Here is a 20,444-nt window from a genome sequence, read left to right as displayed (position 1 = left end):
TCATGCAGGAAGCAAAACCACTGTAAGTCCCTATGATTCCCAGTGAGGTGGTCTAGCTTTGGTTGCTAGTGGTCTATAGCCTGGTTTTGATTTATAGAAACTAATGTACTGAAATATTCTTTGTTTTAATATTGCTTAGGTTCGTTTTATATCTAAACTGTGATATTACCTTACTGTTTTACTGTACATGTCCTCCGTCGACAGGTCTTAAATTATAGTAACTACCTTATTCGCATCGCGATATGGCTGCAATATTGCCGATGCGATGTAAAGTTTTAACTCACTCACTTACATACAGGATTATTACCACCTTTTGTACTTATTAGCATTTATTGTATGTATATGTTTAGGAGTATATTAATACAGTAGTTTTTTGCACTTTCAGGCTGATGATGACCTGCGTCGTCCATGGAGAACCATCCGAAACACGACAAAGGCCAAAATTGTTATCTTTATCAGAGATCTCTTGGATCTAGAGGCTGTCATGGAATGTGACGTTCTTCATGAAGGTAAACACTCACTTTTGAAGTAATTAGTTTCCATTTTAATCGAACCTTTGGCCATAGGGCCAGGGCGTCGTCTATTTAGGCTTGTCCTCTAGGACCCGTGTGGTGCCCTTTTGGTTTGGAGGACGTCTTTGACACACTTAATGCCCTCTTACTGTTTGCCTTAATATGTATTTTCCTTCCCTTTAAAGTAGTCATCAATGTTGTATTATAAATGTGTCAGTTATTTAAATTTTATGAAGATGCAGCTTGAAAATGTAATTGATCCTTTCGTATGTCTTCATGTTTTATATGCCAATGCCGTAAAAAGTGTATTTTTTTTATATATTTAATTAACTTGTAAATATGTTTGTGGACTGACAACGGCGTTAAACAACAAACAAACAGAACAATCAGTCAATCAATCGCTACCTTCATATTACGTCTCCTGTCATATGTTAAGTGAATGTGTCATTTCATAACACGATTAGGATACTAATCTGCTTCCACTGTGTACAGACCCATGAAGATCAGGGATACGCATGCTTGATGTAAAATGCGACTATACTTGTAGGAGGCGACTAATGGGACCAGTCGTCTAAGGCGCCGCGATTCGCTGTGCAGAGTTGGGTCCCTTGGGCACGCCAGAAACCTATGATTGTGGGTTCGAATCCCAGTTCGCCCCGATTATGTTTCTAAGTTTGTCAGCACCATACCCGTGCTCATGGGTTTCACCGAAGTGGTAAACGTCTGAGACCTGCATCACTTCGGGCTTTCCTCCCACATTAAGCTGACACGCCGTGTTATAACTGGAATACTGTTAAAAGCGGCGTTAAACCCAACTCACTCACTCACTCACTCTTCACGTCACTTTGAAATACCCGACAAACATCTCAGAAACATGTTATATCCTATTTTCTGTGCCAACTTTCAAATATGCTTTACTATATTGAATATGAAATAGCTAAAATACAAAAAAGGACAAACACAACCTATTGCAGAGTCATAACCCCAAAACACACATACACTGCTTCAAGAAAGCGCTAGTGGTAAAAGGTAGATGGACTGTTGCTTCGAGTGTTTAACCAATGATAGAGTATCAAACAGATCAAACAATCTAACCAATTCTAAATATTTGCCTGATCGAGTTACTTTTCCCAGGAAAGCTTATTTATCAACCCGCTTTGTTATAGAACAGGATGTCCTCTACGCGGACATGAATAAGAGCTGGAATGTCAGCTGTCGGTGGTGTTAGAGTATGCTTCATTTGTTTTGTTTTCGACATGTGAATCTAGTTGTCAGCATCACGTGCAGTGTTGTAGTAAGTTGTATGTCCTGTATCTGCATCTTCATCACGATGCTGATGTTGGCCAGCTGTGTTGTAGTAGGCTGCGTTACCTGCTTGGTCCTCTGTGTTCACGGAATCTGGGGAACCACTCCCAATACCTTCCACAGTGTTGACGTACTGCCTCTCCACTTTACCATACTGGTGGCCCATGTCCTCGTAGTGGGACGGAGAAGTGTAGATATTCGGTGCGCTCGCATCGTCTTCTGGAAGTTATATTAAAAGAAACAATGATGGTAGTGTGACACTCCTTTAACATTTTGTACTTCGTAAGGAAAATAATCTGAAAGAGATTGTGCTTATGGTCCATGTCTTACCTTTATTGTTCGTAAACAATTGTCTTGTTGATAATACTATGACTCAGGATTAATGGCAGCACAGACACAAATATGTCTTTGAAATTGTGCGCTTGCTTTAATGTGCTATTGCCAGTGGTATATGACACAGTCTAAATATTTCCTACCTTTACTGGTGTTGTTCCTTCTCATCCATATGATGACTACGGTGATGGTGATGACGCAGCCAACAACAATGCCGCCCACCGCTGCTCCTACCGCAATATAGACGACGTTTGGTGCATCTTTGCAAAGTGGACATACTAAAACAAATTTAAAAACTAATTACACTGTAACTCTGTATATGCTTCTTTAGGGATTCAAAACATGTTTTGCATTCGATATTTGTTTGATGTGACTGTTCTGTGTTCCTAATAAATACATACAGAATAAGTTAATGATTTTAAGACTCAAGAAAATGGACATGTAATCATCTTTGTGTGTAGATGTTCACACGTAAATGGAACAGATGTGGCTACTGGGTGTGGCGTTTGCTATCCACACCAATAAACTGAAAGAGCAAGTGTTGTTCCACCCACCATCACCTAATGTTGGTTTCTCATACGCCCGATTGTCCGCAGGAGAAGCTGTAGATAGGTTTTTATAATGTACGTAATACGATAAATGATTACAAAAACAGCATATGAATATTTTGTTTTCAGTTGTGGGTGAATTTGATGTTTTGGCGTGTAAGTTTTATTTTCAGAATGTTACCGACTTAATGTAGTTCATATCTACACGTCTATCACGTCTGGGCAATATGCGAATCAGGTGAAACAATCGTTTGGAGGTTCACAGTTCTCCAGGAAATATCATTCATCAAGTATGCTACAGGTGTATAATTAGGACGTCTGTATGGCATACACCATTGACTGATTTGTGCTGAAAAGGGCTTGTCTGAAGGACAATATGTGTGAAATAATGCTGTTGCTTTATTTTATGCTTTTTATAAACATACAAAACAATATTCATGCACACAAGAGGAGACTTACTCATGGATCCTATATTAACCAAGTCACTTTAATACGATTCAGTTGTGAGAGCAACTGACACCACAGTATCATTTTGTCATCATTAAGAACACCATGGACATAGATTTGATCAAAACAGATGTAGTGATAATTTTTAACATTGGTAAAAAAGATAATATTTTTTTATGAAAAGGTGAGACATATTTGATCAAAGAGAGTTCCTAAATATAAACCACCGTAACTAAATTTATATAAAAAATGTCTATATCACATTTATAACATTTCAGCATGTACTACTAAGTGTGTCGTGAGTGTCTGTATACTGGCTATGTTTAATTTCAATGTATGTAATTATTAATATGTTATCTCCTTTTGCAAATGAGGTAACATACATCACTTTGTTATGCAATTTCACTGCATCTAAATTTCCTAACCAGGTTCATGATCAGTTGCATAGAGATCAGTGATGTCATATGATTGTGAGCGTATGGTAAGTGATGACGTCATCCTGATATACATAACATTGTAATGCGATTTCATTCCAGGGATATCTCCAAGTAGGTATCACTTAATCTCACCTTCGCAATATCTCCAGGGGAAACCAGTTTTTGATGATAAATCATTTAGGTTCTATTGTGGAATGGAAAAGCCCAACACTACATCTCACCCACTCCTTGAAGAGACGTGCTTGAGGAGATATCAAAGTTTGCTGTAGTGGTTGTAGTTGTTGCAGTAGCTGAAGTAGCTGTAGTAGCTGTAGTAGCTGTAGTTGCTGCTGTCGTAGTTGTTGATGACATTGTCATAAGGTTTACTACGCCTGGAACATTATGTCATTTTGATTAAATTGCCTGGCATTAATTTTGTAACTAGAATGACTAGACTGTGGTATCAAAATGTTCAAATGTGATGTTTTAGCATAATGGTACAATTGTGCTGTGTGCGTTTTCTTTAATATATGTTTAATAATGGATTCTGAACATCAATGTCAAAACGTTAAGGTGCGCGATAAGCTAAGCATTAGCAAATGTGTTACCTTGTATAGCTCTAAATATGCTTAGGGTTTTATATAAATCCTAAACATGACAAAAGAGTTTACATTAAGGATCCACACTCAAGCAAGGGACAAGAATCTCACCGCATTACAACATGAACATCCAAATATATGCCTTGAGAGGGCTAAGTGTATTTCGAATTGTTTAACATTTTAACGTGATTATGATCTAAAGATATCCATAATGTCCACTTAAGAATGTAAACAAGTTCACGGAAAATGTGGCAAAAATATTAAAAGGTGGCACCATACGAAACTATATTCATACACACAAGAGGAGACTTACTCATAAGTACTGCACGATGGATCCTATATTAACCTTGTCACTTTAAGACGATTCAATTTTGAGAGCAACTGACACCATAGTATCATTTTGTCATCATTAAGAACAACTTCGACATAGATTTGATCAAAACAGAGGTCGTGATGATTTTTAACATTGGTAAAAAAGATGATATTTTTATGAAAAAGTGAGACATATATGATCAAAGAGAGTTCCTAAACATGAACCACCGTAACTAAATATATATAAAAATGTCTACATGTATATCACATTTACGGTATTTCAGCATGTACTACTCTGTGTGTCGTGGGTGTCTGTATACTGGATATGTTTAATTTCAATGTATGTAATTATTAATTTGCTTTGTCCTTTTGCAAATGAGGTAACATACATCACTTTGTTATGCAATTTCACTGCATCTATATTTCCAATATGCCTTGAGAGGCCTAAGTTTGTTTCGAATTGTTTAACATTTTGACGTGATTATGATCTAAAGATATTCATAATGTCCACTTAAGAATGTAAACAAGTTCACGGAAAATGTGGCAAAATATGTAAAACTGTCGAAATAGTACAGTCGAGTCAGTTTTGTCGCTTTTATTCACTACGGATCTTAAGGGTGTGGAGTTAACGTCACCTTCCAGAGCATGTGAGTTGAGATGAATCTAATTAATAAAGTGTTACAACCATTTCCATAATCATAATAAGACTCAGCCAAAGCAATGACCATTGTAGTGAGTGAGTTGGGTTTAACGCCGCTTTTAACAGTATTCCAGTTATATCACGGCGTGTCAGCTTAATATGGGAGGAAGCCCCGAAGTGATGCAGGTCTCAGACGTTTACCACTTTGGTGAAAACCACGATTACGGGTATGGTGCTGACAAACCAAGAAACATAATCGGGGCGAACCGGAATTCGAACCCACAATCATAGGTTTCTGGCGTGCCCAGGGGACGCAACTCAGCACAGCGAATTGCGGCGCCTTAGACGACTGGGCCACCCGTGCCCCCTAATGACCATGGTACGATTCCGAGTATATCATAAGCATGTGTTTAAGAAAGAAATATGCAATAGTGATGATACCAAGTGAGTGTAGCCTGTCCTATGTCACAAACACATACAAAGGGTAATCAATTGTTCACCTGAGGTAAAACAGGTCTGTAGCAACACATGGCTGATGTAAAAGGCGACTATGCTTGTCGTAAGAGGCGACTAATGGGATCGGGTGGTCAGGCTAGCTGACTTGAGTGATGCATGTCATCGTATTTTTATTGCGTGGATCGATGCTAATGATGACGATCACTGGATTGTCTGGTCCAGACTCGATTATTTACCGACCACCGTCATATATCTGGAATATTGCTAAAAATGTGGCGTTTAACAACTAACAAACAAACTAAAAACACAGGAACATATGGTACTTGTCAAAATAAGGAGTTGCATCGGACATCATTATTTCACTGATGCGTCACATTTGGAAATTTCCTCCACATGTCTACAACAAAACTTAAAGACTTTATTTCATCATTGGAATATGAAATAATAACAAAGGCTGACTATTGTGCGACGAAATTTCCAAGTGTAAAGCTAGAAATGTTTGTAAGTGATCGATCCAATAATAATAGTTTAAAAACAGCGTCGAGTCCAAAAAAAAATTTAAATACAAAATCATTTGCTGTTGATTGTTTTTATTCGGCCTTATTAATACACACCAGGATGAATTGGGTGGATTGAAACTGGTACTTAGTAAAACTGAATTGTGTTTACTTTGACACCTCGATGTTGAAATTATCATATCATAACACTTCTAAAGGTTTTTTGTCTTCTACACCATCGCAGGTAAAGCTGGTAAGTTTCTTGAAAATACTGAAGAAGAAGCAGATATCGTTAGAGTATGAAAGTGCTGACATTTTAAACATGTTTAGAGCGTGAGGATGTTGAGATTGTAAACATTTCAACCACACAAAATACACATTAGAAGGTGAACATATAGTTTTTTTATTATGTGATCTAAACACAAGGGGGCACGGGTGGCCCAGTCGTCTAAGGCGCCGCGTTTCGCTGTGCAGAGTTGCGTCCCTTGGGCACGCCAGAAACCTATGATTGTGGGTTCGAATCCCGGTTCGCCCCGATTATGTTTCTTGGTTTGTCAGCACCATACCCGTGCTCGTGGGTTTCACCGAAGTGGTAAACGTCTGAGACCTGCATCACTTCGGGCTTTCCTCCCACATTAAGCTGACACGCCGCGATATAACTGGAATACTGTTAAAAGCGGCGTTAAACCAAACTCACTCACTCACTCACTCTAAACACAAAGAGTTACAGTCCGAGCCTCTTACAACTGAAAGTAGGTTAATTTCGCTAATGCTCGACACCATCGACAGTTCTCCGTGTGCACTGATTATCCATTAAGTAACTTATTAAATTACGTTAATTTTTCTGTGAAAAGTAGTACAAATATAAAACCTGATTTGTGGGTCGTTATTTTTTTTGTAAATAAATTGAACTCTGTCCAGTGCTGTAAGTGAATGCTTAAAAAAAAACAATTCTCATTTGAAAAGTTTGATGAGGTAGATAAACTGTGTTAGATGTACTTCAAAAAATAGCCTACATCAGTAATACACCAAGGTGCATTATACTGTTACCCAGTATTGCACACTAGAAGTACTGTAGAGGTACTTTCATTTTCTGCATTTGTAACAAATTAATATTGCTCAAATTTTAAGCAATCATGGACATTTCCTCAGCTTTTCGGTCACACCAATTTTACCATATTCATCAATACATAAGAATTGTGATAACGAAGCTATCCCAAAATATATTTCAGCCACGCACACACTCAAAATACAGAACTACAATTTCAAAATTGGTTGTTTAGGTTTATTCCATGTTCCCATGTTTAATGCAAAGAGAACACACATGTATCGCAGTAAAAGCTCAGTTTACGTCTAAAGCCAAGCTGTTTACTAACAAATCATAACATACTCACGTATTGTCAATCTGTTGCTCTCCTGACCACTCTGACTATCCGCACACCACCAAACAGATCCATTATCTATGGAAGTGAGGATCCTGAGAGTCACATTATACTGGCTGTAACTACAGGTTACATTGATACGTCCTGACAGATGGTTGTACAGGTTATTGTTGGTTACATCTATTGCACATTGTGTGTCTGATACATAACGTATACGAAAGATTACATCATTCCTCCTGTACCACTCTCTAGTCCTGCTACCACCACCACTACTGCTACACATCAAGGTGAACGGATGACCTGGCGAAACTGTTGCTGGAGAACTTGTAAGTTGAAGGGAGTTCGAACCTGTTGCAAATAAAAACGTTATTCAGTAAAGTCGCGAGCTGTATAGGATCTCCCTCCTTTCATTCCTATAACACACACATACATCAGTTGAACACAATCATCGCTCCTCTATCACAGACCTCACACCCCAACCAGTGATTCAGTTAGACATTTGGAATGCTTCTCTTCACGTGTATTTCGGTATCTATAGGCAACAGGCAACAGGCAACCACTAGTTTTTTTTCTGATCGAACCATGAATATTAACCCGGAACATTAAACAGACCCTGAGATTATGAGCGTGCCGTTATTTTTCTGTTACCATTAGGCGGGCGGATGGAGGGGGCGGTGTCGCTTCTGTCTAATCGCATTAACCCGCGGCCCTATTCATTACAAAATATGTTGTTTTATTGCATGAAAAAATACAATAGGAAACTCTTAATGGCTCATTGATCTTTCAAGCTATACTCCCATATGCTAAGGTGGATACACAATAACAACACTAGCATCGCATCTAGATAAAGATAGGAAGCCAAGTTCTGGTGTCCTCTGCACTGATATTTTTGGAATATTGCTAAAAGCGGCGTAAAACTATACCCACTCCCTCACTCACAATAAAAATGATAATTTCAATGAAAAAGTGATAACAAAATTGATCCGAGTTTTTTTCTCCGTATATATAAATGTCAGTTGGTAGTAACCTTGGAATGTATATTGTATCCCTCTCAGCTGTAATATTCTATACTTGAATGCTAGGCAAACATGTCATGTAGTCAGATAATGATATAATACAAAACTACTTCCTTATATTATCTGTTAAAGCGGAGAGTGAATAATGTATGTGTGTGACCTATATGTGTACCTGGTGGATCATCATTTTAATGTTTGGCTTAAATGGTACACTGTCGCCAGTGACTGAAGGGATGATATAAATCCTGCCGGGGTCCATGCAGGAAGCAAAGGTACTGTAAGTCCCCATGGGCCCTAGCATGGTGATCTACCTCCAGTTGCTGGCGATCTCTAGCCCATTTTTATATTGTGTTCACTGATACATATGACTTTTATATATTCTCAACTAGTTTTAAATAGATTCTGTGATATTCTAGTTATTGTACGGTCCTTCGTTGACAGCTTTTTATATTGTATACATTTATGTATTATTAATGTACTTCTCGTCACGATATGGCTGAAATATTGCCGATGTGACGTTAAATATTAACTCACTCACTCACTCACTCACCTGGTGGAGCAGCAGTGTAATATTTTCTGCAACATTAATGTTGACAATCACACACCGTACATTGCATGAACGGCATTAACAGTGAATTCTTCAGCAAGAATATCTTGATTAAGAAAAAGCTGCGTGTTCAAGGAGAAATTTAGGATTATAAGACTTTATATTTTAACATATAAATATGTTGTTGTTGTTGTTGTTGAAATTTAGAACAGCATAGCCAATGGGTTCCATATGGGTTCAGGATTTCAAAAGATACTCGTAGGTGATAAACCTTGAATGTGAAACTATATGTGGAATACCGATTACCAGTTGAGTACATGAATACCATGTATGTCCGATCTTAAGAATGTAACGTGTTTGTTAGAAATGATTGATGTTTAAGCATTTGATTTATAAAGAATTTATTTATTTCGTAATATTTGTCAAACAATAGATATTTTCGATTATCGAATATAAAATGTAAAACAAACAAAACTGTACATATTCCTTTGATATATAAGTGTGTCTTTAAGATGTGAAAAAAGGCTTATTTACGCACATCAAGTAAATAAAGGTTAAGTCGCACAATACAGTTAATGCTGTGCAATGTACAATTAATCATTCCTTCGATTTATACTCAAAATATAATATCTGACGAAATTTGGCACTGTCTAGATATGTTTTTCAAACCAGTCTGATATTTGCGAAATAACTTTAAAACCATGAGCTAGGGAACGTAATATTCTATATCTCTGCATAACTGCATAGTCAAAGGTGGACCCATTGCCCTGAAACCGCAGTTCCCACACTTAGTGCATGTTTCAGAAGTAATAGATAATCTTCGCCAGGACATTCAACTGGCATCCAGGCGCTCCTACATTACATGAAGAATGGTGTCTTCATTACGTCAACCACGTTGCCTGAATTATATCAACAATGTTGCCTGCATTATGTCAACATTAACATCTTCATTACGTCAACAATGTCATCTCCATAACGTCAACAATGGTGCCTGAATTATGTCAACAATGGCATCTTCATAACGTCAAAAATGGTGCCTGAATAATGTCAACAATGGCATCTTCATAACGTCAACAATGGTGCCTGAATTATGTCAACAATGGCATCTTCATAACGTCAACAATTGTGCCTGAATTATGTCAAAAATGGCATCTTCCTAACGTCAACAATGGTGCCTGAAATATGTCAACAATGGAATCTTCCTAACGTCAACAATGGTGCCTGAATTAAGTAAACAATGGCGTCTTCATTACGTCACCACGGTGCCTGAATTATATCAACAATGGTGCCTGCATTATGTCAACATCAACATCTTCATTACGTCAACAATGTCATCTCAATAACGTCAACAATTGTGCCTGAATTATGTCAACAATGGCATCTTCCTAACGTCAACAATTGTGCCTGAATTGCGTCAACAATGGCATCTTTATAACGTCAAAACGTCAAAAGAATTTCAAGATCCGGTGTCACGAAATATATTCGCCCCCAGAATAAAATCTCCCCCCGGCGAATTTATACCGGTACAGTTCCGCCCCTCTCGAAATAAACTCTCCCCCACCCTACGAAATAAAATCTCCCCCCAGAATATTTCCTCCCCCGGTCGTTTTTTAAATACTTGCCATGCAGTTGCCAATAGTTTTAATGTTAGTTTGTTTATGTGTTTTTTTATTCATTTTTTTATCTCCTTTATTTTTGCTGAGTTATACATTTAGTTACTTGTGTGTGTGTTTGTGTGTGTTTGTGGGGGTGGGGGTGGGGTTGGGGGGTATTTGTTGATTTCTATTATTATTTTATTGATTTTGAGGGTGTGGAAGGGGGGTGGGGGTGGGGGGTCCCACCTTTCCTTTCGTTTTTCATGATAATATATTTTTAAGTTGTATATAACGTATGAATCCCTTCTCAGATTACTTTATCTCAGTTCTATATGACGTACTATTTTACTTCTCTGTGTCGTTCTTGTTTTCTCTTCAGTGTGAGATTTAACTGTATCATTTTTACTATTTTGATATTTTGCAATATGTTGTGGTCATCAGTTATGCAAATCAGTTTCGGTGTGTCTTTTTAACAAGATGTTCTTCAAATATTCACCGCCAGCCCCATTGTAACAATTACATGTACGATGCCGGTTGATGTTGTTCAATACAGGTGTTTTTGAATCTATTCTACATTCTGAGCAGGAGGCGCGCACTGTTGACAGTTTTAAAGTAGATAGTGTTAAAACCGAATGTTTGCGAGGATTAATAAGATTTCTGAATTCAGTTACAACAGTAACCGTACATGTATTTGTTACATTAAGTCATTTCATTCAAATTTGTTTGGTATGATATATATCTTATAATTATTTTAGGATGGAAGGTACAGTTAAATAAAAATAAAATATACTGAAATATCAATTCATTATGACCATATTTCATAATCTATTTTTTAAAGCAACCCTCCTTTCATTAAATATATCTATTTGAAGAATATAGTACTTAAAGACAAACCGAATAATCAGGGGGGAGACTTTATACTGAGGGGGGCGCGAAATATATCCGCCCGGGGGAGATTCTATTTCAGAACAGATTCTACGGGGGAGAATCTGTACTGGTATAAACTCTCCGGGGGGAGAATTTGTACGGGGGAGAGTTTATACCGGGACACCGGCCGTGTTTCAGCATCGAAAGCTAATGGGAAACAAGACATATTGTATGCGGACTAAGGAATATATGATCAATAAATCGTATGACTAATAAACAGCTTTGTTTTAGGCTGCAGACGAGCCGGCATTTTGAAACAAGGGTTTTAAGATCTCACGCCAAGTCGACGTCAGCATGTGAAAGGAATGTGTCAGTTGAACCCCTGACATAGTGGTTCGTGTATGGTTTGCATGCTGTGAAATGAATTTCATCAAGTTTGATGCGCTGTTGTGATCAAGTGCTTTTGCTGTGACTTCAGTTATATCGGAACATTTCTGAGTGGCCTTTCTAAGGGAGGAGTGTTTTCAGATGGACTTTTACACTATTACTGAGTATCTGAATGAGCAACAAACCAGAGATTAAAGCTGGCTGGTGGTGACGCTAGCCTACTACATACATAATATTGTCTATAAGACATAAAGTCAATGAAAAAATAGAAATTAAAATTAAACTTTGTTTGGCTTTAAACGATTTTAAAAGACACTGAGCTATGTTATATCGGGATATACATGCATTTGCATTACACCCTATGAAATATAATGACATAACAACCTGAAAGAAACCAGATAAATAAGCATTGGAATGATATAATATCGGGTGATGTGCATAATCTCCTAAACACGAGGTCTGGTGTAATATGGAATTCACTGAGTGAGCTGGGGGCGATGGGGGTAGCCTACTGGTAAAAGCGTTCGCTCGTCACGCCGAAGAGCCGGGTTCGATTCCCGACATGGGTACAATGTGTGAAGTCCATTTCTGGTGTCCCCCGCCGTGATATTGCTGGAGTATTGCTAAAAGCGACGTAAAACAGTACTCACTCTCTCACTCACTCACTGAGTTAGCTGTCAACCCTGGCAGTTTTACTGACCTGTAAGTAAACACATACTGTCTAATATATGTATGACATAGTGATGCAACAAAAGGATTTGTGAACACCCGAATGGAATCAAGGCTCTCAAACAGTTGGTCTGTTAGGAGCTAAAGATACTATGAGCCAGGTTACCTGTATTTGATTGTAAATTTAATTGTAATGTGAGCGTTAATTAGTGGTGTAATGAGAGGAACATTAAATTTAGAAACTTGCGGGTATGCCACAATACTTAAATATACATACGGTTTAGGGGATGGGTATTCATATTTTCGTGATATTGATTACATTTTGTGACCTATCATGACTACGCTATACATATCCCGTGTCATAAAATGTATTCCACATAGCAGCTGAACATAATACACAATACATTACCTGTTGACTTGGGCAGAGATTTATCTTCGGTTGTCGTTGTTATTACTGGAGTCGAAAGTATCAATGTTGCAGCGGGTTTCGATTGAAGTTCGGTTACATCTGAGTGAGTGAATGAGTTGGGTTTAACGCCGCTTTTAACAGTAGTCCAATTATATCACGGCGTGTCAGCTTAATGTGGGAGGAAAGCCCGAAGTGATGCAGGTCTCAGACGTTTACCACTTCGGTGAAACCCACGAGCACGGGTATGTTGCTGACAAACCTAGAAACATAATCTGGGCGAACCGGGATTCGAACCCACAATCATAGGTTTCTGGCGTGCCCAAGAGACGCAACTCAGCACAGCGAATCGCGGCGCCTTAGACGACTGGCCCACCCGTGCCCCCCGGATACATCTGAAGCAAGCAATATGTTTGTCTTATTGTTGTATCAGGATAGAGTGATTGTTTTCACACACACACACACACACACACACACACACACACACACACACACACACACACACACACACACACACACACACACACACACGCGCGCGCGCGCGCACGCACACACACACACACACACACACACACACTAATTATCTTTGATGATCTTAATATTGCGACATTTTCACATTTTTAAGGCAAATGGCAATTTCAAAAAGTTTTTAGATTACATTTTTTTAAATAATGAATAGACAGACAGACAGACAGAATTTTATTCAGTAAAGAAGGCCACATGACCAATAGTTACAATATATTTTGGATGCGCTCTATTAGCTAATAAACCTCAATATAAATATAGAAACAGTTAGCATACTGACAGTGGTGGGATTATATAAAATGTTATATAAATCTGACAAACTAAGATTTTCCAGACGCTTCAGTTAGTTGTTTTCTTTTCTTAGTACAGTGAACCCTGAAAAATTTCAAATAGTGATAACTGTAAAAATACTAGACATCCCCTCTGATACTGAAAATGATATATAGAAATCTGGAGAAATAATATAAAATCTCGCTTTGATCTGATGTACACAACATATTTATAGTAACAAATGATTTATTCTTTTTTCTCAACTCCTCTAGAAAAACCTTTCGGCTATCTTCATACCTAGGACATTGAAATATAATATGATTTTCATTCTCAAGAACATTACAAAAAAAAACAAATTGCTTCTTTATCCTCTTTAACACATTTACCTTTTCTAACATTCTGGATTCCAAATGAATTAAAACCACCTCTGAATTTTAACAACGCTCTTCTAAATTTAGTTACATTTATACAAACCACATATTTTTCACATTCTAACAAAGATTTAAATGAGGAATAAAAAACAAGCACTTTCTTTTGTTCCACATCTGAATGCCAATCCTGTGTTGCACAATCCAACACTCTTTGCTTAAATATGTTTAGAAATAACTGCTCATCTCCCACTTCATGCGATACCCATACTACTCCAAAACCATAAAAACATAATAAATTTCTAACATGAGTGGCCCAATTAGGTTGTTTCCTATCACAACAACTTCTTAGCATTTGATAACATTGATATGGGTACCTACATGTACTTCTGGACATGGCGATAAGCCATAACCAATATTTTATACATTTGACATAATATACAACTTTAAGTGGACGTCTGCCACATTCTCCATAGGCTACTGCATTTGGTAACTTATAAGAAATATTCAAAATAAATGTACAAAACTTTCTATGAACAATTTCTATACTCTCCCTCTCCATAAAACCCCATATTTCACAACCATATGTAAGAATTGGCATAATTTTCTTGTCAAAAATTTGAAATGAATTTTCCACTGGAATATCAAATTTCCCTATCAAAGACCTTACTGGGATTAATGCTTTACCAGCTTGCTCTGATAATACTTTACATGCTTTAGTCCAAACAAGCTTTGGTGTTGCCATCAACCCAAACTATTTATAAAAAACTTACAGTTTCCATTTTAACACCATTATATGTCCAATTCTCATATCTAGAAAGTTTACCTCCATTCTTAAAAACTATTATTTTTGACTTATCCATATTTAACTCCATTCCTCACTTAAAACAATAAACAGCAAGCTGGTCTAATCGCTTTTGCAATCTAAGAGGGGTGTCTGCTACAAGAATGAGATCATCAGCAAAAAGGAAAGCAAGAATATTATACATTTCTTCAGATATAAATATACCATCATCAAAAGACTTGCTAATATAATCAACAAGCTCTTTAATGAATATGGAGAACAGCAGGGGACTTAATGTACATCCCTGGCGAACACCAACAGTACAAGAAAAACATTCTGATAATTTTCTACCACCATTAACTACAACAGCAGATTTCACATTATCATACATACTCTTGATAACATTATAAAATTGTCCATGTATACCATTTTGTAACAATAAAAATAATAACTTATCATGACTAACTCTATCAAAGGCTTTCTGAAAATCTATGAATGCGCAGTAAAATTTCACTCTGGCTGCTTATATAATTTACAAATAAATGCCTTACTCTTCATTTCTGAACCACAACAACTCAATACCGCTACCAAATCACTGACTGCTGCATTAATATCAACATAAATATTTTGAGAAAAATCATTTAGTTTAATATAAACCTGTTCAGATGTCAAAATCTGTATATAACTAGAAGCCAACTCTGGTTTCCATCTATACCTGACACGATCAGTACAGACCTTATTGTCCCTGTCATGGGAGGTAAAGGATACAATCGACATGTCTGCTGGGGGAAACTCAACACTGATAGAAAATAACAATGGTAGATGATCTGAGTCAGTCCGAGTCAATACCTCAAAATTTCTAATAAATGGAAAAAGCCCATGACTAACACAGAAATAGTCTGGGGTACTACATCCAGTTGGGCCAACAAATGTAAAATCTCCCGAACTTTCTGAAAATCTTCCATTAACTATAATAATATCTTGGGTTTTACATAAATCTAATATCTGTTTTCCATAGTTATTCATTATAGTGTCTTTATTCAACCTTCTAGCAGGACGAAGCCAGTTCTGCGTATAAACACTCTCATCCAGTGGGAGGAAATCTATGCTGTCATCTTCAATAATATCTGTATCAATTCCAGTCCTGGCATTCATGTCACCACTCAGTATTATTTCCATATTGGTATATTCATAATTTAATGTAAATATCATACTATCCAAAAGTTCAATGCCCTGATCATTACTAGACGACTGCTCAGGGGGTATGTACACATCTAATAATACAAGATATTTATGTCCATCAAAAAACGGCTTCTCTGAAATGAGACAGACGCTGTCAGCCCACTCAGAATGTATTCTATGGAATAATACTGCAAGTAGCTGGGAAAAATATATTGCCACTCCTCCACTATAACACCCTAAAGTCATTGTCACCCAGCTTGGTGTATAAACCCCTCACATTCCAAGTTAGAAACGTCCATTCCTTTATGAAATTTGTTGACTCTGTATCCAAAACGCTAGTGAGAGTATTAATTCGGTCACGGCCTCCATCCTAGCTGCCATTGCCATGGATACTTGCCACAGTGGTGGAAATAGCAGCAGCATGAGTTCCAGAATCCTTTGGCTCATAGGAAATCCTAGCTAGTGCTCTAGCATTGTTATCATATTCGAACGCAACTTTGTCTATGATCAGTCTATCTTGTGCAAGAAAAGCTTCTTTCCCCTCTTGTCTAGCAGCTACAAGGAATGGAACAAGCAATCTGCGTCGATCTCTCACATGTCTGGAGAAATCTTCTGAAATGTGATAATTCTTGTTATTCTTCAACATTTGCCTCCCTGCTCTGTATACTGAGTCTTTATCGCTCTTACTAAGAAATTTAGCGATCACTGGTTGGGGATTCTGTCTAGTTTTAAGTCTGTGCACAGAATCAAAATAAATTCCCTCTGAATCTATCTTCAATTCCTCACTAATAAAAGTCCTTAAGTTCTCTTGACATGTGGTCACATTTTTTCATTTTCTTCCTTTAACTCATGTAACTGACTGTCCATTTTTAAAGTTTGTGTGTTTACTTGCTGTGTAAGGTCTGTCAAATTTCCCTGCATCACTGACACATTCTTGTTTAGTTCTGTAATCTGTCTTGTTAAGTTATCCAGGGCCTTTGTCATATCACTATGAACCATACTCGATTCTTCCTGTTCCACAGAAATTTCTCCTGTAGTTGTTAGCCTATTCTGTTAGGTAGGCCTCGGTCCCGGGTTACTCTCCACATCGCCCGCCATTGCCAACTTGTTTACAAACACTGTCCTGCCCCCAAAATAGGTCAAAGGCGGGTCGCTCGTGCTGCACGTGCACAGCTGCATATGGATACAGTTCATGATTGCAAAGTTATCGGTAGAGGGCAGCCACACTACATTTTCATAGACCAAATAAAGTTTTGATGTGTAACCATTGGCCATGGTCGTCATTACTGATGATAGATAACACACTGTCGTAAGCACCAACATCATACAGTAGGCACGATAGGAAAAGTTCATACCTGGCGTCCATTTTGTCTTGTCCGTAAAGGCTTCGACTTTGCCGATCTGTCCCGAACCACTAGGCATGTGGAAACAGCCTATCTTAATCCTCCAGGATATTAATGAAATATGGCTAAATATAGCGTATAAACCTACTCAACACTCGACCCGTGAAGATTCCGGGGTAGAATAGGTCTTCAGCAACCCATGCTTGCCGTAAAAGTTGACTATGCTTGTCGTAAAAGGCGACTAACGGGATCGGGTGGTCAGGCTCGCTGACTTGGTTGATGCATGTCATCGATCCCAATTGCGTGGATCGATGCTCGTGATATTAACCACTGGACTGTTTGGTCCAGACTCGATTATTTACAGACCGCCGTCATATAGCTGGAATATTGCTGAGTGCGGCGTTAAACAACCAACCAACCAACCTACTCAACACTCACTTATTCACATAAGCGAATCAAATACTGAAGCATTGTGTATGGTATCAGATTGAAAAACAAATTAAAAAAGACATACAATTAATGTAAAAAGTTCATTAAAAAACCAGTCTCTTACTTTTTTACAAGTATATATTGTTGGGGGAAACCGTTATCTCCTGATTCATAAGAAATATATAAAGCTTGTTTTCACTGTTGTTTTAATTCTTACAGGGACCGAACCGTTTGGATTTTTCTAATTCAAGGTTCTTGTATTGCCGTCTATAGTGAATAGAGCGTTTGTCCGGAGAGGGGAAGGTCGGTGGTTCGATCCTCTGGCACGTCATTACAAGACCTGCTTAGGTCTGGACTAGTATACGCAGCCGCAGCATCACACACAGCCGCACGCACTCACACGCACACGTGCAAGCACATAGCTATTTATAAACAATAATTTCATAGCAATAATTCGGGAAACAATTTGCGTATGTTTGCCAAAAATAGATCAATAGTTATTTTTTGAAAACGTATAACCAAATGACAATAGTTATATTGTCTAAATACATCAACTTTATCAGTATGCTTCGAAAAGATTGGGTCACACACCTTTACAACACACTCCCCCATTCCCTAAGATAATTAGACTTCATGTGACCCAAATGACAAATACCCATTGGATAAGAACATCTGACAGCGTGCTGAGGACATCTACGTCTCTCTACAGAAATACATGTTGTTATCTTGGTTTATGTTTGGGACTTTCTGTTTTCCTGAAATTCGTGAAGTCTTTTCCTCTATATTCACCCAACGTATATGTATGTTTCTAGATCCACAACATGACCAATGTACTTGAAACGGGACACAGGACAATACGCATTCAAATTATACACCAGATTCAGATGTTCAGGAAACAATTCACCATCTTCTACTGTATACAATATTTTTCCATACAAAATATACTATTTTATAAAATTTGGATCCTGTCGAGATCTGTATTCATTGTCTGGGGAAACTCATTTTTTTATTTTCAATGTGACATATAAATTGCATACAGAAACCGTAATCGATTATCTAATGACGTCATTTGTACCTTTTCCACGCAAAAATATCGACATCGGATGGTGTTATATATCTCTGAACATGCATACTAATGACTAGTGGAGCTCCTGTACACAATTTGTATGAAGAAAAATATCAATGTTACGACAGTTTCAGATAGATGAAAGTAGACTTGTACAACACATAATTCCGTTTCACAAATACTCACCAACGTGATCTGTGAAGCTGACGAGGATGAGAAGCAGGAGTGGAGAAATCCGAATCATGATCCTGTATTTAACGCGAGGAGTCTGTACATATCACAACACAATACATGCCTATTGTACGTCCACCTATAACCCTGCACGGAGATGGTCATGTACCGGTCGGTTACACCGGGACTACTCTTCTCATACTTCAGTAATCTCACGTGAAATAAACCCGTGTGATATACACCGTCTCAATGTGAATACTTCACCTCACATATCTCTGTCTCTGTGGAACAAGCTAAACCCGTGTATCTAGTTGTAGCAATAACTGAGAGTTGGGTCTTTCCAGTAATACCCGTGTCGCTTATCTCACCAGTAAGCTATCTCTGTGTACAGATCCACCCGTCACGTGACAGTGACTAATGATCAGGTTTTTATTTTCTCAAACCAGGAAGTTGCGATGATTATAATCAGACTCGTGTATAGCTCAACGACAATACACATCAGGGGCACTGTAGCACTGCACACACTACACTGCATGTTGTCTGACACACCTTTAATTACATAAGCTCAGGTGACAGGGAAAAGTTTGCTAATCGACACATACCTGTTACCTGTTACCTGATATACTGAGTAAAAAGGATTCCATTCATTTTTAGTGTAAATCGTCAATGTTGATTCTATTCAAACAGTTAGATTTGATTTTGTCAATAACATATGTGCCACATAACATCCTATCTATATTCTGAGAGCACTAATCATGATGAACCCCATAAGGGGTGATGGAGGCTTTGGAAACCGTGGATCAGAATCAGACATGTAATAGACCTTAATCGCCGTGTTATGAAATTTGATACAACGACATGTTTGTAAGGTCCTTTAAGCTGTATGTTTAACTTCAAATCGATATATTTCAGTTAGGCTAAATCAAATAAATTAAATGTTGCTCCAGCATTTTTCAGTTTTTCCTACAAGGGTACCAACGAAACCCACATGGGCTAACACTGTAGTGGACTTTTTAACATGTCATTTTATGGAGTATGCATCAAAGGGAGTTATAAGAATTATGAATAGTGTGAAAGTAGTAAATTACCACATCAGATCAATAAATAATTAATACATTATATTAAAACATACAATTGTAGTTTACAATTGTAAAGCCAACACAATGAGTCGTTATATGTCGCAGTAGCAATGAGTCACATGCTATATAATACATGTCAGTTCACACACGATTGGCTAGAAAGAAGTCTCTGTTGAATGTCTTGAAAGGGTTACGTGCTCCGTTCTGTTATCCGGAAACGGTGATGGAATATCAGGTTTTATCCCCTGATAAACAGACGCATAACAGCTAAGCATTACTTGAGGGAAAAAATA

At 37.8% G+C, this 20,444-nt stretch overlaps 1 protein-coding gene and 1 pseudogene across 1 annotated transcript; one reads left to right on the top strand and one right to left on the bottom strand.

Annotated features, from left to right (window-relative positions):
- The window catches only part of LOC139458372 (uncharacterized protein C11orf24-like), a 141,107-nt pseudogene that overhangs the window by 10,809 nt on the left and 109,854 nt on the right, over positions 1-20,444 (top strand).
- On the bottom strand, positions 1,777-19,255 carry LOC139458371 (uncharacterized). The gene is made up of 6 exons (XM_071239780.1): positions 19,088-19,255; positions 7,460-7,795; positions 3,804-3,953; positions 2,705-2,752; positions 2,294-2,410; positions 1,777-2,036 (listed from the first exon to the last, which is right to left on the bottom strand). Exons 1-6 carry the CDS (start codon positions 19,143-19,145, stop codon positions 1,777-1,779), a joined length of 969 nt encoding a protein of 322 aa, XP_071095881.1. The 5' UTR covers positions 19,146-19,255.

The sequence above is a fragment of the Haliotis cracherodii genome, unplaced genomic scaffold (assembly GCF_022045235.1).
Source record: "Haliotis cracherodii isolate W230 unplaced genomic scaffold, xgHalCrac1.p SCAF_12, whole genome shotgun sequence".
NCBI lineage: Eukaryota > Metazoa > Mollusca > Gastropoda > Lepetellida > Haliotidae > Haliotis > Haliotis cracherodii.
This window is presented reverse-complemented; position numbering and strand designations above follow the sequence as displayed.